Below are 16020 nucleotides of genomic sequence, written 5' to 3' on the forward strand. Positions count from 1 at the left end.
CCTCGTCCAAGCGCCACACGCTTGTGACCAATCACCAAGCGTGCTGCGTTCACGTGATCACCTTTTTCAGTCATCCAGTCTTTCAAGCCTGTACTAGTCACATATATTTTAAGTGCAAGGGCATAAAATACAGCCCCCTTCAATTACCAGTCCCTCTGCAGCAGCAAACAGAAGCTAATCCTGTTTGGTTTTTATTCCATGGTTTCCGGAAGAAATGATGAATTTAGAACAGGTTGTATTTCCAAACATCCCTGAGGGTGCGTGAGACGACTGTAAATAGACGTTGTTAACGTGCCCCCCTTCACCCCCCCCATTATCGTGCCATCCAAATGTACAAGCAAATACGTTGTGTGCTGTTTGCGAATGGCCGCTCGCGTTTATACTGTAATGTGGAGCCAAATCATTTAGTATGCAAGATCACAGTGTGAACGTTGATAAACAGAAAGAAACGCTTGGAGCATCGTGAACCGAATAACCTCGATGACACTTGCTTTTTTTTGTCGCCCTCTGGTGGATTTTCTGTACACACTACACAAGTCATATCCACACACGTGTACAAAATATTTGGTACCCTCTGTTCATGAAAGAAAAACCCACAGTGGTCACAGAAATAACTTGAATCTGACAAAATTATTAGATACAAATGTAATGAAAATCAACCAATGAAAATCAGGCATTGCTTTTGAATTGTGGTTCAACAGAATTATTCAAAGAAAATCATGAAATAGGCCTGGACAAAAATGATGGTACTCCAAGAAAATAAAATAAATCATTTGAAAATAATTTGACCATTAGACTTGTTCAAACAAGGTGCGTCCTATAATTAGCATCACATATGTCTTCAACAAGTCACTGATAGTGTAGTGGTACACACAGCGTGGGTTCCCACTCAGTGACGGTGTGAATGTGAGTGCGAATGGTTGTCTGTGTGCCCTGCGACTGACTGGTGACCAGTTCAGGGTGTAGTCTTGCCTTTCGCATGAAGTCAGCTGGGATAGGCTCCAGTACCTCGTGACCCTAACCAGGATGAGCGGTGTTGAAAATGGATGGATGAAATGGATATGTCTTCAAACATTCAATTTAGTTTAATCATTTAGTCGCCCTATTTAAAGGGTGACAAGTAATCACTGTGCTGTTTGGTGACATTGTGTGTACCACAATAAACATGGACCAGAGAGAGCGAAGGAGAGAGTTGGTCTCAGGAGATGAGAAATACAATTATTGGCAAGCATATTAAAGGTAAAGATTATTAGACCATCTCCAAGCAGCTTGATATTCCTGTGACTACTGTCGCATGCACATATTATTCAGAAATGTTAAGATCCATGGGACTGTAGCCAACCTCCCTCGACATGGCTTCAGGAGGAAAGTTGATGACAAATTGAAGAGATGGATAACGCAAACGGCAACAACAGCCAGAACAACCTGAAAAGAAATTAAAGGTGAACTCCAAGGTCAAGGTACATCAGTGTCAGATTGCACCATCTGTTGTCGTTTGAGCCAAAGTGGACTTCATGGGAGATGACCAGGAAGGACACCACTGCTGAAAATAAATCATAAAAAGTGAGACTGTAATTTGCCAAACTGCATGTTGACAAGCCACATGGGGGCATGTCCTATGGACAGATGAGACAAAACTGGAACTTTTTGACAAGGCACAGCTGGTCGTACAGACACAAAAATGAAGCATACCAAGACAAGAACACTCTCCCTACTGTGAAACATGAAGGAGGCTCTCTTATGTTCTGGGGATGCTTTGCTATATCTGGGATAGGATGTCTTGAATCTGTGAAATCAATGAAATCTCAAGACATTCTAGAGAGAAATGCACTGCAAAGTGTCAGAAAGCTTGGTCTTAGTAGTCGCAGGTCATGGGTCTTGTGACAAGATAATGACCCAAAACACAGTTAAATACACCCAAGAATGGCTAAGAGCAAAACATTGGACAATTCTGAAGTGACCTTCCATGAGCCCTGATATAAATCCTATTGACCATCTGTGGAAGGAGCTGAAACATGCCAGCTGGAGAAAGCACCCTTCAAACCTGAGACAACTGGAGCAGTTTGCTCATGAAGAGTGGGCCAAAAATACCTGAGAGGTGCAGAAGTGTCATTGAAAGTTGTTTGATTGCAGTGATTGCCTCAAAAGGTTGTGGAATAATATATTACCTTAAGGGTACCATCATTTTTATCCAGGCCTGTTTCATGAGTTTTTAAAAAAAAATATTCAGTTGAACCACAATCCAACTGATTTTCATTGCTGATTTTCATGAAATTTGTATTTACGGTATTACTTTTGTCAGATTTAAGTTATTTCTGTGACCACTGTGGGTTTTCCTTTCATTAACAGAGTGGTACAAACATTTTGTCTGTGTTATGTGTGAAATGAGAGGTCAATGAAAATACCTGAGGTGCAGAAGTGTCATTGAAAGTTATAAAAATTGTTTGATTGCAGTGATTGCCTCAAAAGGTTGTGGAACAATATATTACGTTAAAGGTACCATCATTTTTGTCCAGGCCTGTTTCATGAGTTTTTAAAAAAATAATTTAGTAGAACCACAATCCAAAAGCAATGTCTGATTTTCATGAAATTTGTATTTACAGTATTACTTTTGTCAGATTAAGTTATTTCTGTGACCACTGTGGGGTTTTCTTTCATTAACAGAGTGGTACCAACAATTTTGTCCGTTTGTGTGTGAAATGAAAGGTCCTATCAATAACTGACACTAAACAACTTAACACGACACATCAATCAGATAAACAATCATGGGCAGAACACTAGGCCTATAAGTTAAGTAAATTGTCCTCTTTATGGGACTGCAGTTCATCCGAGAACACCTCGACAGTGCAGGGACCTACGCGAGGATCCTGTTCGTGGACTTCAGCTCAGCGTTCAACACCATCATCCCTGAACTCCTTTCATCCAAGCTTCTCCAGCTCAGCGTCTCACCTGCCATCTGCCAGTGGATTTACAGCTTTCTGACGGGCAGGACACAGCAGGTCAGGCTGGGGGAGGCCACCTCATCCACACGCAGCATCAGCACTGGGGCGCCCCAAGGTTGTGTCCTCTCTCCGCTGCTCTTCTCTCTCTACACGAACGACTGCACCTCAGCGAACCCGACTGTCAAACTCCTGAAGTTTGCAGATGACACAACTGTCATCGGCCTCATCGAGGACGGTGACGAGTCTGCATATCGACAGGAAGCGGAGCGGCTGGAGCTGTGGTGCGGCCGACACAACCTGGAGCTGAACACGCTCAAGACTGTAGAGATGATCGTGGACTTCAGGAGGCATCCTTTGCCACAGCTGCCCCTCACGTTGTCCAGCTGCCTTGTGACCTTCAAGTTCCTGGGAATTACAATCTCTCAGGACCTGAACATCAACTCCGTCCTCAAAAAGGCCCAGCAGAGGATGTACTTCCTGCGGCTTCTGAGAAAGCACGGCCTCCCACCGGAGCTGCTGAGACAGTTCTACACAGCGGTAATCAAATCAGTCCTGTGTTCTTCCATCAGTCTGGTTCGGTGCTGCTACAAAAAAGGACAAACTCCGACTGCAACGGACAATCAAAACTGCTGAAAGTATTGTCGGTACCCCCCTATCCACCATTGAGGACTTGCACGCTCCCAGAACTAAGACAAAGGTGTGCAAAATCCTCTCGGACCCTCCGCACCCCGGTCACCAGCTCTTCCAGCTCCTTCCCTCAGGTAGGCGCTACCGATCAATGCAAACTAGAACTAGTAGACATTCCAACAGCGTCTTCCCTCTTGCGATCAACTTCTTAAACACCTAACCTATAATTCCATTACAACAAGCTGGCAATTTTTTGACTTGAGTTCGTTGTCACATTTCTGTGGGGCCAATTATGTATTACTCGTGCACTCACTGTAGTTGTCTCGCCATGCTGCACTATTTGCATATACTGGCCACTCATGCCAGAGTAGCATCTGCTCCATTTGCACACTGTTTGAGGAGTATCTGTAACATTTGCACAACCAACATTGTCCCAGATGATCGCACTACTCGTCACTTTTAACCGCATACACTCTTTGAAATCTCAGCGCCCCTTGCAGAATGGTCATTGCACCGGTCTATTGCAATATTAGTCATTCGAACTGCTCTAAGTACTAGAGGACTCTGCATCTTTTTGCACAATTGTTTTTTGTCAATGTCTTTGTCTCCAAAGTGTTCTGTAAATTGACTGTCTGTTGTACTAGAGCGGCTCCAACTACCGGAGACAAATTCCTTGTGTGTTTTGGACATACTTGGCAAATAAAGATGATTCTGATTACTTTCCATCCCTAAAAAAAAAATCACTCTCCTGATCCAATTTTTTCAACAGACTGAAGCCATTAAAACAGGTTGGTGGCACTCTACAGTATCTGCTAATTACGCTACATGCTATACAAGGCTACCCAGGAGCACTTGCAAACTTAAGTCTTAACTTTATCCGCTGTCAATTTCTGTCCATTGGTGGTTATTTTCATTTATTCTAATATGCTTGATTGTATTGCGTTTCAAATGCATTTTATTTGTATAATTTTCATTACTCAGAAGTAACTTTTGACACACGCACAAAGCTTTGTATAAAAATCTCACGTAGCAAATGCATCAAGATAATAATTTTATTTTGATGCACTTAAATAGTTCATTCACATCAAACATACAACCATACACACAACATTTTCCAACAAAGCACTCTGGACATATATCAACCAGCATTGGATATTATTAAAAACTTGAGCAGTCTTACATGGTACCTAGATAGCAAAGCTCCTGTTTTGCATACTGTTGGACTAAACTGACAAGCAATGTCGATAAACACTGGCATATTTTGTACGTCATTTTCTAAGGCATAGGTGTCAAACTCAAGGCCCCCGGGCCAGATGCAGCCCGCCACATAATTTTATGTGGTCCGCGAAAGCAAATCATGCTCGTCAACTTCCGTGATTTTTGCTAAAATCTGTACCCAAATTCCAAATTGTCAAAACAATAAACAATAATATTGAGATATTGCATTTTTCTGTTACCAAACCCTTCTTCTACAGTAACTTAAACAATACTTGAACAAACCATTATCCTTGTCTTCTGATTTCAAAACTAGTTATCCCTCAATTTGTTGTGTAATGGTAAGATTTTTTTGGTGATGAGTAAACATTTATATGGTTTCACTGCCACTATACCAGTGTAACTCCTAATATTAGTACTCTGGTTTGGCCAGAGTACTAATATACTAATACTCTGGTTCGGCCCGAGACCAAAAAAATAAAATAAAAATAAAGTTTGACACCCCTCTTCTAATGTAACAAACTGCTGCTTCTAGTATATGCATACGATTTTATATAAATATTTGTCATGGCATTAAACAAACTATTTCAACTTTAATATAAAACACAGCATTTACTTTTGAACTTCGGCAGAACTGCAAATGTTTACCCTTCATGAAACGGCTGAAAAGTGAAGAACTTGAGGATGTGGTGCAACTTTATAGAGTGTGTTTGAACTTTCAGGCAGGGAGAAGTATCACTTTCTCTTGAAGGAAGACAGACTCCAACTTCACTGTTACATCAGTCACCCTTCAAATTTCCCTTTTACAACATTGCATATAGATTGATTTTATATTACTAGAAAAAAAAAATCTTTCACAACCACTTCCACATTTAGTCATTTCTATATCAGGTCCCAAGACCAAGATCTCCATGTGTGTGACTTAAACAGGGTGGTCAAAGAGTAGCTCTTTGGCTTTCAATCAATCAGTATGTCAGTTGGTTGTTCTGGTGTAATGAAACTGCTTTCCGCAAAGGCCTGAATTAAACTTCCACGGGCGGCCGTAAGGGAATACAGCCATCCATCTCCAGTGACTCGGGCCAACCTTCGTATTTGTTGCTGCTCTTACTGTTCTTCATCCGCTAGTGGGAATGACAAACAAAACAGATCTAATGTCATTTACATGGAGATGAGGTTTGTCACCGACAACACACCAACTGCTTGAATACAGAGTCCCAATGTATGGTAAGTTTTTTTTTGTGCCAAATGAAATTGATAATTAAAATGTGAATTAAATACATTGTCCATTAACTAATCAACTTGTAATTTACATTAACCCATTTAATTAATCATTTCAAGACCATTATTTGTTTAACGGCCTTATATATATTTCATGATGTTGCAGCGTATTGAAAAGCAAGATGGATCAATGTACTCATTAATAAAACTGCAAGTCACATCCACAACCAAAACTTAACCCATGTCTGTTGTGAGTGTCATCGATTGACTAGTTGCGGGCATGGCGTTGATTGCTATCCAACCAACCACACTCTTTAATGGGTAACTTTTACCGATTTTCATTCCATGCAGCTTTACAATCTGCTACGGCATCAATGAAAAGGCCCATAATAAATAAAAATGTTATTAAAAAAAAATCTAAGTTAATGAATCTTTTTTTCTTGACTGATTTATATACATACATGATCTATATATCCCTATATACAGTGTGTGTGTGTGTATATATATATATATATATATATATATATATATATATATACACATACACACACACACACATATATATATATATATATACATACATACACACACTGTATATCTGTATACATACTTAGCTTTATGTGTATTTAATTGTGAGTTTCCAAACCAGAGTACTAATATTAGGAGTTACACTGGTATAGTGGCACTCTTAAAGGGAGAAAAGGGTAGTGGAAAAAGCAGGACACCAATGTCATCTATGAAATATGTGTCTGTCTCTCTCCGTGTGCGTCTCTCTCTGTCTGTCTCATATTAGCAATATGATAAGTCCCTGCGATGATTAGAGGCCACCATCATTGTGGAATTTTCTAAAAACTTGGACTGAGCACTTTGAATGTCTAAAATCCTCCATAACAAATACATTCACAAAAAAAAAAAAAAACGTTTACTAAAGTACATAACCTACTGTACTGACTACACTACTCGTCTCACAAATATTGTTCCATTTGCGTTAAGTGGAGTTTTTAAGGCAAGTGACGCCATTTGAAATAATTTGTAATTTTGACACGTTGACTTGGAGAAACCCTCAGAAGTTTGGCCCGTACAAGCTTATTGGTGGATATTTGTAACTGAAACTTGTCAGTCAATCGGGGAAGGGTTTCTCTGAGTAACTGAGGAAACGAAAGGGTCGAGGAGATATGTTAAAAAAAAAAGACAGTTATACAGTTTTACTCTTGAAGGTGTGTTTTGTTTTTTTTCGGTGGGGGGAGAGGGGAAACTCGAGCTACCGGGTGGCTGAATGTGCGTAGGCCAAACTTCCACCTAGCGAAGACAGCTTTTGACGTGATTACGCCGACATTAGCAGTTCGTTGTCTTAACTAATGATGCTACAATTCAATGAAGAAATGTTTTGTAGCTAGTATTCTTGATGAAAATAAAATGATTTTCAGACTTCTTACCACGTCAATCACATATCTAACGCGTATGCTATTAGATTTGTGATTTGGTGGCTGAGGATGTGGAACTTCTACCTTCTGCAACAGTTACCACTCAAAACACACGCGACAGTTCTAAAATACTGACTATCCATCGGATTCACTCATACACAACAGCAGTGCTGAATTTCCCTGAAGTAAACGAGATTGCTTTGGCTGTAATCTCTTAATTTGCCGATCCAATCAACAACCGAATTATGACAATACAGCCAATCACAAAATTTGCATTGACATTGCTGGTGTAAAGTCTAACATATATCATATCATCCAGTATTTGTATGCTGTATTTAAATAACATACATGGATTTAACTTTTTTCATAAGACACCAGAAATAAAGAAAATATTTTAGCAAGTTCATCTGAAAAAAAAATATAAATAAATAAAAATAAAATCATGTCATCAAACCGTAGTCATGCTTGTTAGCAGCATACATAGGAAATCAGCCAACCCGCTTTCCGGGTTTGGTCACATGACATTCCACATATCACGGATTTCTCCAGAACCCATCATCTGCTTTTCAAAATCCTTGTGCGTTGTACTGAAATTGAAGTTTCCATTCCAAACAGATTAAGCATTTTGACAGACTGTCATTTTTGAGAAAACTTGTCACAGTGCTAACATACATTTATGTGTATAAATGCAATGCCAGTACTAACACGTGGTTTTTAAAGTACCTGCTCAAATGGACTCTTATTCTCAATGCCCTTGGCACCAACAAACACCCAGCTGTCCCGAAAAGCTAGCTCCTTGACAGCAGTGCTCCCAAGCTCCTCAAACAGTCGCCGAGACTCAGCATTCAACCTGGTGATGGCGAAAAACATGTTTACTTTTTTATTCATTTTTTTATTTTTAAAGAAGGGGGCTGTGGTGAGATGCAGTATGAAACAGGAATTAGATTTTTAATGTAGCTCTTCAGTGTTAATGGAGTTTATCATTTCGAATTATTGTTTCATTAGCTGCTTAGTTGGCAGAACTTAAAGCAGTGGGGAGTGTAAAAAAATTGATGGGGACTAAAATGGATCCCTGGGGCACTCCACTGTGTACTACAAAAGGGTGTGACACAAAATAATTTAAACAGTGACAGATTCTACTAACAATTAAAACCATTGGCAAGTGTAATTAAACATTTATGTTTTACTGGTCATGATGAAATACAGTATAATGGCTTGTTACTTTGTAGCAGGATCATCAAAGGAGGCCACAAACACCAGCGTTCCCTCATGTAGTGGCCGCAGATATTTCAATAGGTCGGAAACATCTGAAGACAAACATCACACAAGCTGTTACTTCTTTTTTTAGGAGCAATTTCAACCTGATACAATATTTAGTGGTAACTTGAAGTTGGAACACCCCACAAGTTGAATCATTTGGTTAATGTAAATTTGTATTACCTCCTGCCCACATGTCAAAGGTCTTTGTTTCTAGAGGTTCACCTGTGACCCCTGAAATGAAACAAAAAAGTGTGTTTGAAAATGACTGTCAGGAGTTAAATACAGCACAGCAGAAAAAAAGTTCAGTGTACCATTCACCAAAGCGATGTTTAATCCTCTGCCAACGTTGTTCTTCACGCTGCTTATTAACCTGTGAGTCAGTATGATAGCGGCGTTGAAGCAAAACAATTCCTTTGCTCACACTTTACAAAGCCACACAAAAATTTTAGGAAATAAAACTACTAATATAGAAAAGATAAAAACACTTGATAGCGATCCAAAGGAATGAGGGACAGATGAGAAGAAACTATATATAGTAAGTATATAGCACAGAAAAGGGGGTGGGGTGTGGCAAATAATGTGAAACAAAATAAAATCAAAGTGAGATGACAGGGGGGACAAAGGAAACAATGAGCACCAAATCTCACATCTTATCCTCCAGACAGATTTTGGGCCCAATGACATTGGCAGCCCCAGATACCAGGCGGAAAGCCAGATGTTTGGGGGGGCACGCCGCTGAAAGGCCACATTTATATCTCCGTGGTCGAACTTCAGCTAAAAAAAAAGGGGGGGCAGGGGGGAAAGCTTTATCAGAATGTTATTTACTGGAGATTAAAAGGGAGCTGTATCCAATCCCGCTGCTTTCATTTAAATGTAAACCCAATTTCTCCCATGGCTGTTCTCATCATCTACCAGCCCCTCAAACCCAAATCTGTCTTCATGGAAATGTCTGATCTCCTCACAACACTATACTACCTCAGCCAATACCATGATCCTGGGAGATTTAAATATTCATGCAAACACCCCTCATGTCACTTCGTCGCCGATTTCTTTTTTTTTTTTACTAATGGACTCCCTCAACCTAAATTTTGATCATTTTACCTTCTCTTCTCTACTCTGAGGCCACAGAGGAGAGGAAAACATGCACGTTTTTTCCCCAAACAAAAACTTGACAACATCCGCTCCCACCTCTCCACCACTGCTATCCTGCCCCACATTCACAACAGCCAAATCTCTATGCTCCTTCGAAGATGTCTTGCAAGAAGGTGCGGAGGATGTCATTACAAATATGAAGTCGTCCATCTGTCCACTGGACCCTGTGCCTTCAACATCCCTGCAATATCTCTACTCATAACCAAGATCATAAACCATACCATCCTGGAATTAAAACTGACCCCGGATACAGAAGTCCTCTCCAACTACAGGTCCATTTCCCACCTTCCATTTCTGTCAAAGGCTCTGGAAAAAGAAACAGTTGCAGCACAACTTCAGGATCATCTCAAAAATAATATTTTTGATAAGTTTCTGTCTGGTTTCTGCCCTGGCCATAGCACTGAAACTGGGTCAACAACAACCTCCGGACACTTGATCCCCATCACTACTCATCCTGGAGTTAATAGCTGCTTTTGATACAATAGCTCACACTATCCTCCTCCACCACTTGTAATACCGCATTGGGTCATCTCATATCTGACTGATAGAACTGAGCACATCACCCTGGGCAAAGCAAAATCCCACACCCACAAAGTAACCTACGGTGTCCCTCAGGGCTTGGTTTGGGCCCTAACCTCATGCTCCTCCTGGGAAATGTCATCAGCAAACAAGGAGTATTCTACCACTGTAGTGCTGATGACACACACCTATATATAAAGACAAACCTCACTTCTTCTCCTCCCCTGCCAATATCCACACTGACCACCAGCGTGGAGGAGATAAAATGCATGGATGAAACTCAACTTCCTTCAGCTGAACAGTTACGAAACAGAAGCCATCCTAATTGGCACACTTCACCAACTCTGCAGTTCCACCATCACCAGTATCACCTTCTCTGGTCAAAAAAAAAATCCTCTTTTCCACATCTGTCACCAACCTGGGTGTTAAAAGGGACCCCAATAATAATTTGTTATTATTCCGTATATACGTACCAGCTGTTGGTTCCTGACTTGCACCTGGAAAAGAAAAAAAATAAAAATAACTAACATGAAAAACTCCCTGATAAGACGGAGCATAGTTCCATTTTTCTTTCAACACACACTGGAAATTGTATTGGGTACATTCGCACAATGATGTGGAATTGCTGAAGGCAGTAATACACTGTGTTCTGATTTTTTATGTAAATATATTTATCTGTCTGTACCGCTTTATCCTCACAAGGGTCGCGGGCGTGCTGGAGCCTATCCCAGCTATCTTTGGGCGAGAGGCGGGGTTCACCCCGAACTGGTCGCCAGGCTATCGCAGGGCACATATAAACAAACAACCATTCGCGCACACATTCACACCTACGGGCAATTTAGAGTCTTCAATCAACCTACCACGCATGTTTTGGGATGTGGGAGGAAACCGGAGTGCCCGGAGAAATCCCACACAGGCACGGGGAGAACATGCAAACTCTATTTTCATAGTCAGCGCAAATAACAGTCAGCATAATTTTCAAGTTATCAACTGTTAGAATGTAGTTGTAATGTTTTTGAACAAGCTTTCCAATGATAACAGTACTAAAAAAAATAAAACAAAATGCACTGTTCCAAACTATTACACACAACAGAGTTCCTTGACATTTTATAGGTTTAAAGAACTTAAAATAGTCACACAGTATGTTTAATTTGCAGCATTATAAGGTCAATTACCAAAATCTAAAGTTATTTCACTCAAAAACATCTAACAGGTCAAGTTACATTTTAACATAGGACCCTTTACTTCACAGATGTCAAACTGGTGGCCCAGGGGCCAGATCCGGCCCACCACGTCATTTTATGTGGCCCGCGAGTGTGCATCGACTTTGTTTCTTGCTAAAAATAACTAAATTGCAAATCTGATTCACTTTTTAAAATGTTGATATTGCAAGCATTTTTTTGTTACAAACCCCCCTTTTAAAATAAAATTTATTAATAATGTAGTTGAACAAACAGTTTTTACTGGCTTCTGATTTCAAAAGTAATTATCCATTAATTTGTGTATATGTAATAATATGAGGCAATCATATGGGTTTGCAGCCAGAACGGCCCTTCGAGTGGAACCATAACTGCCCGTGACAAAAATTAGTTTGACAGCCCTGCCTTAGTTGATAGCAACTTCACAATTCTTACATCCATGAAACTTTTTTAAATTTGTCTTTTTAAGTTTCTGGTTTAAATTATTTTGAAGGATGTCAGAATAGCCTCATAAAGCTGCTGTTTGGATATGAACTGCCTCCCACCCTTATAGAGCTTTTACAACTGCCTTCGACCCTCATAAATATTTTGCTTGAGGATGCACCAAAGGTTCTCAGCAGGGTAAAGATCAGGAAAGGATAGGGGCCACACCATGAGTTTATTTCCTTTTAACAGCCAACGACACAGAGATATTCCTCGCAGCATGAGATTCCTAAAGATGATTTTGTTACAGACAGCACAGTTCTTGTTTTTGTACGATGGAGGAAAGTGGTTAGTCAGAAACGCTGCATGATTTTCCCCACACCTTCAGGTACCCTAAAGGGTACGACCAGCTCTCTGTCCATGAATCTGGCCCAAAACATGAATCCACCACCTCCCTACAGATGTCACAGCCTTGTTAGGACATGGTTGCCATCCACCAACTATCCACTACCACATCCGTCTGGACGGTCCAGGTTTACACAGCACTCATCAGTGAACAATCTCATGCTGAAAGGAATCCCCCTGCTTCACTGGCTGATATGGGCATAAAAGGAGAGAACCTTATGGTGTGGCCCCAATCCTCCCCTGACCTCAAGACTGTTGAGAACCTTTGGAGCATCCTCAAGCAAGAGATCTATAACGGTGGGAGGGAGTTAACATCCAAACAACAGCCCTTGGAGGCCATTTGGACCTCCTCCAAATAAATTCAAGCACAAACTCTCAAAATACACAAGCTCAATGGATGTTAGAATTGTGCAGCTGCTACCAAATGAGGTTTCAAATGTAACTTGACCCGTTAAGATGTTTTTGTTTGACATAGCTTATGATTTCGGAAAATATGGCCTCTAATGCTTCGAGTTCAACTAATGACTATTTTCAGGTCTTTAAAACCTATAAAATGAATTGAAACCCTTTTGTGCGTAGTAATTTGGAAAGGCGCTTTTTAAGCTTTTTTTTGTATTTTATTTTTTATAATTACTGTCGTCATTGGAAGGTTTGTTTAAAAATATTCCAGCTACACTCTAACAGTTGATTACATGAAAATTATGCTGTCATTTGCTTTGACTATTTAGGAAAACCATAGAAAAATATGATTTGCATTGAAATTTGGAATGCAGTGTAGGACAGAATTTATTTACAATATTTTTGTTCGTTAGTGGTCTGTATTTATAAGAATCCTCCCTTCAAATCCATGTCCATGATTTCATAGTCAAAATAGCTTAATATGCCTATTTCCTGCTCAAATACATGACACGAAGTACGCAGCGAGCAGCCTCATGTCACCTCATATTGCCCTATCCCTCAATGACTTGAGGAGGGTTGTATTGACAAGAGCTTGTTTCTCTCCCTCTCCTCATGTCTCTAACACAATGTTTTTCAACACGTACAATATGCACTCCAATTTTTCCATAGTCAGGACTAACACAGTGGTACTCAAACATTTTATCCCAAGTACCACCTTAAGACAAATATACTTAGCTCTTCAAGTACCACCATCATGAGCAACAGTAAAATATAGGCACCTATGTGCACCTTCAACATACTGCGCTTATATCTTGAAAAGAAAAAATAAATATTCAATGATGTAGGCTATAGTACATAAAACAAAACAAATTACCTAAATAAATGTTTAAAAACAAACAAGATTAAATGCACATTTTACCTAAAAGGTAGCTTTAAAAGTTAGTGTAATTTTTTCCATGTATAATGCGTTCGAGTATGGCTAATGCATGTCAATCTGATGCTAATGTCAGTGCCTCACAAGCCATGAACCTCATCACACGTCGTTGCTGTAACAGAAATGTTGCCTTGACAGAGAAAATAATGCTGTCAGAGATGAATCTACAGATATGCTATTATTGTGGTAATGGTTAGTAAAGGTGTTTATAACTGCATTTCATCATACTAAGAGGGGTTTTTAATATGTTGCCCCTTATACATTAATAATGGCCTCTCAATAGGATGCAGTGCAGTTCTGACAATAATGAAACAAAATTTACTTAATCTAATATTGTATGGAACATATACTTCAATTTCCAAGATAAGATTTCAGATAAAAAACGGCAATAGTGTCTTGATCAAATGTTGTCATTGTTTGAGTTGATCACTGCAAAAAGTAATAATGGTATCGCCGCGATACTTACTATTGAGGAAATGGCGCACAAAAGACACGCTTTCCCCTCCAAACAAAGTGCTTGCCAGCAGCCACGTGAGTCCCACCAGGAGAAGCACTGCCACAGCTCGCATGGGGCCTGTAAAGAGAAACGAAATAGAACCGCTCAGGACAAAATTTAATTGAGGGTGCCACCGATCCAAAAGTGGTGTAAAATCGAAACCTACCTGTTAATCTCATGATTTGCTGTCTCATAGACTGCTGCTATGGTGGAAAAAAATACAAGGTACATTTTATACAGGGGCTTGTCCAAACGCAAGAATAATAATCACAATTATTTTGATTGATATTGAAATAACAATTAATAACAACTATTCATTCATAATTAGTTAATAAATTGACACCAGGTATGGTGGGGCGGGCCCTGGGCCGGGTCCTGACACATCAGTGCTGGTTTACGGTCTAATCGCGTCCCCCTCGCCCCCTTCACTGCTCTGCTGGTCTTCCAGTTTGTAATAAAAGTGAATAGAGAGGGAAAAAAAAAAAAAGATATGTCACACTGCACGGAAGATCCATCCATCCATTTTCTGTACTGCTGATCTTCACTAGGGATGATATCACAAAAAATTAAAACATACTAGACTTTTCATTTTGGCATCGTAGGGCCAAATCGTTGATTGTGGATTATGTCATTCCCGACAAAATGTGTCAACCCCGTTCTGGGAAATCCCCCGCGATAGCTAGTCGGGCCAATATCGGGGCTAAAATCCTGTAGTCTGATCTAGGCATTAGGTGACCGCTGTGAGTCAAATTATCTATAAATTTGCAGTTAAGTGTCATCTGCAGCAGTGACTCTCAACTGGTGGGCCGGGATCCAATTATTATAAATTAGAGGGCTTCCTCTATTTACTGTACAACGGTACACAACGTTTCGAGGTTACCTATGACATGCAATCAACAGTGCAGATTGAAATTAAACTATAAAATTTCAATTCCGTCATACCTGTTGCAATGACAAAGACATTCTTATTCCAAACTAGTGCAGTGCAAAGCAACTTCCAGAGAGATTTAAACAGTCTCTCAACAAATGCTATTGGTATGCCTATTGCATAATTTAGACTGTTAAATGGTGGCACTTGTTTGCATCCTTTATTTCCTAAAAAAAAGAAGAAGACGAGCTGCTGATGAAGCACTTTCCTAAAAAGAAGCGATCACTGCAAAGATAAGCGAGATTTAGTGGCCGTGTTTGGTGCAATTGTGTTATTTAATGATAGTATTTTAATTTCTGTAAAATGCAGTTGTCATGTTCATCCTCAGTTTTTTAATAAGGTGCTGTGAAAGGGACTTGCAAAATGTAAGCATGCGAAGTACGTAAATATGTATATGCTAAAAGACTTTCTGAACAATACATTTTGGTTATTGTTCATCACTTTCATAAAAGTAGGTCGCGACTTTTCCACAATAGTGAAGTACGGGTCCCAGGGTGTCAACAATAGTTGATTGAAACTCCAAACATTGGCGACATAAGGCAAACTAATCATGATTGCAGACCATTATTAATGCATGTCATTACAGTTTACCTGCCGTTTCCTCGCTTCAGTCAAGTGTTGCTTCCTCTCGTCGCCCTCGATTTAGCTGGAAAGAGCGAACAAGAAGATTCGTTAGCCAAGAAGTTCAACTACTTTTTTCGCAGTTCCATCATTGGGCCGTTTGTCAAGCGCAGCTGCTCCAGGGAAGGCGTAATTTACACACACGTTACTTCGTTTTCGTCAAATTCGGGTGGGGGGAAACGCGGCTGATGAATAAGAACTCATGTCGGTTATCTTCCGGAAATATTGGACAGACTGTACTGAGCCTGCGCCAAAGAA

The 16020-nt window shown here is 40.0% G+C and overlaps 1 protein-coding gene across 3 annotated transcripts; it reads right to left on the reverse strand.

The window, feature by feature from the left end:
* Positions 1–4607: 4607 nt before the first annotated feature.
* Positions 4608–15991, reverse strand: fam3a (FAM3 metabolism regulating signaling molecule A). 3 transcript variants are annotated; one of them, XM_061676334.1, is made up of 10 exons: positions 15733–15991; positions 14380–14413; positions 14184–14291; positions 10831–10854; positions 9334–9460; positions 8998–9056; positions 8867–8917; positions 8649–8733; positions 8150–8276; positions 4608–5905 (listed from the first exon to the last, which is right to left on the reverse strand). In XM_061676334.1, the coding sequence occupies exons 2-10, from the start codon at positions 14405–14407 to the stop codon at positions 5807–5809; spliced, it is 708 nt and encodes a 235-aa protein (XP_061532318.1). In that variant the 5' UTR covers positions 14408–14413; positions 15733–15991; the 3' UTR covers positions 4608–5806. The 3 variants fall into 3 exon arrangements, with proteins under 3 accessions (XP_061532318.1, XP_061532308.1, XP_061532327.1); XM_061676324.1 differs by having other exon boundaries at positions 14380–14416; XM_061676343.1 differs by lacking the exons at positions 8998–9056; positions 9334–9460 and having other exon boundaries at positions 14380–14416.
* Between the last annotated feature and the right edge of the window lie 29 nt (positions 15992–16020).

The sequence above is a fragment of the Phycodurus eques genome, chromosome 1, assembly GCF_024500275.1.
Source record: "Phycodurus eques isolate BA_2022a chromosome 1, UOR_Pequ_1.1, whole genome shotgun sequence".
Taxonomy (NCBI): domain Eukaryota; kingdom Metazoa; phylum Chordata; class Actinopteri; order Syngnathiformes; family Syngnathidae; genus Phycodurus; species Phycodurus eques.

Excerpts from the sequence above, each read along its gene's own strand:
- fam3a (XM_061676334.1), bottom strand. The coding sequence starts at position 14,407 with ATGAGACAGCAAATCATGAGATTAACAG. Across the intron at positions 9,057-9,333 it reads ATCTGTCTGGAGGATAAGAT|GTTAATAAGCAGCGTGAAGA; the intron begins GTGAGATTTGGT and ends ACTGACTCACAG. Across the intron at positions 5,906-8,149 it reads ATAAGAGTCCATTTGAGCAG|CGGATGAAGAACAGTAAGAG; the intron begins GTACTTTAAAAA and ends CATTCCCACTAG.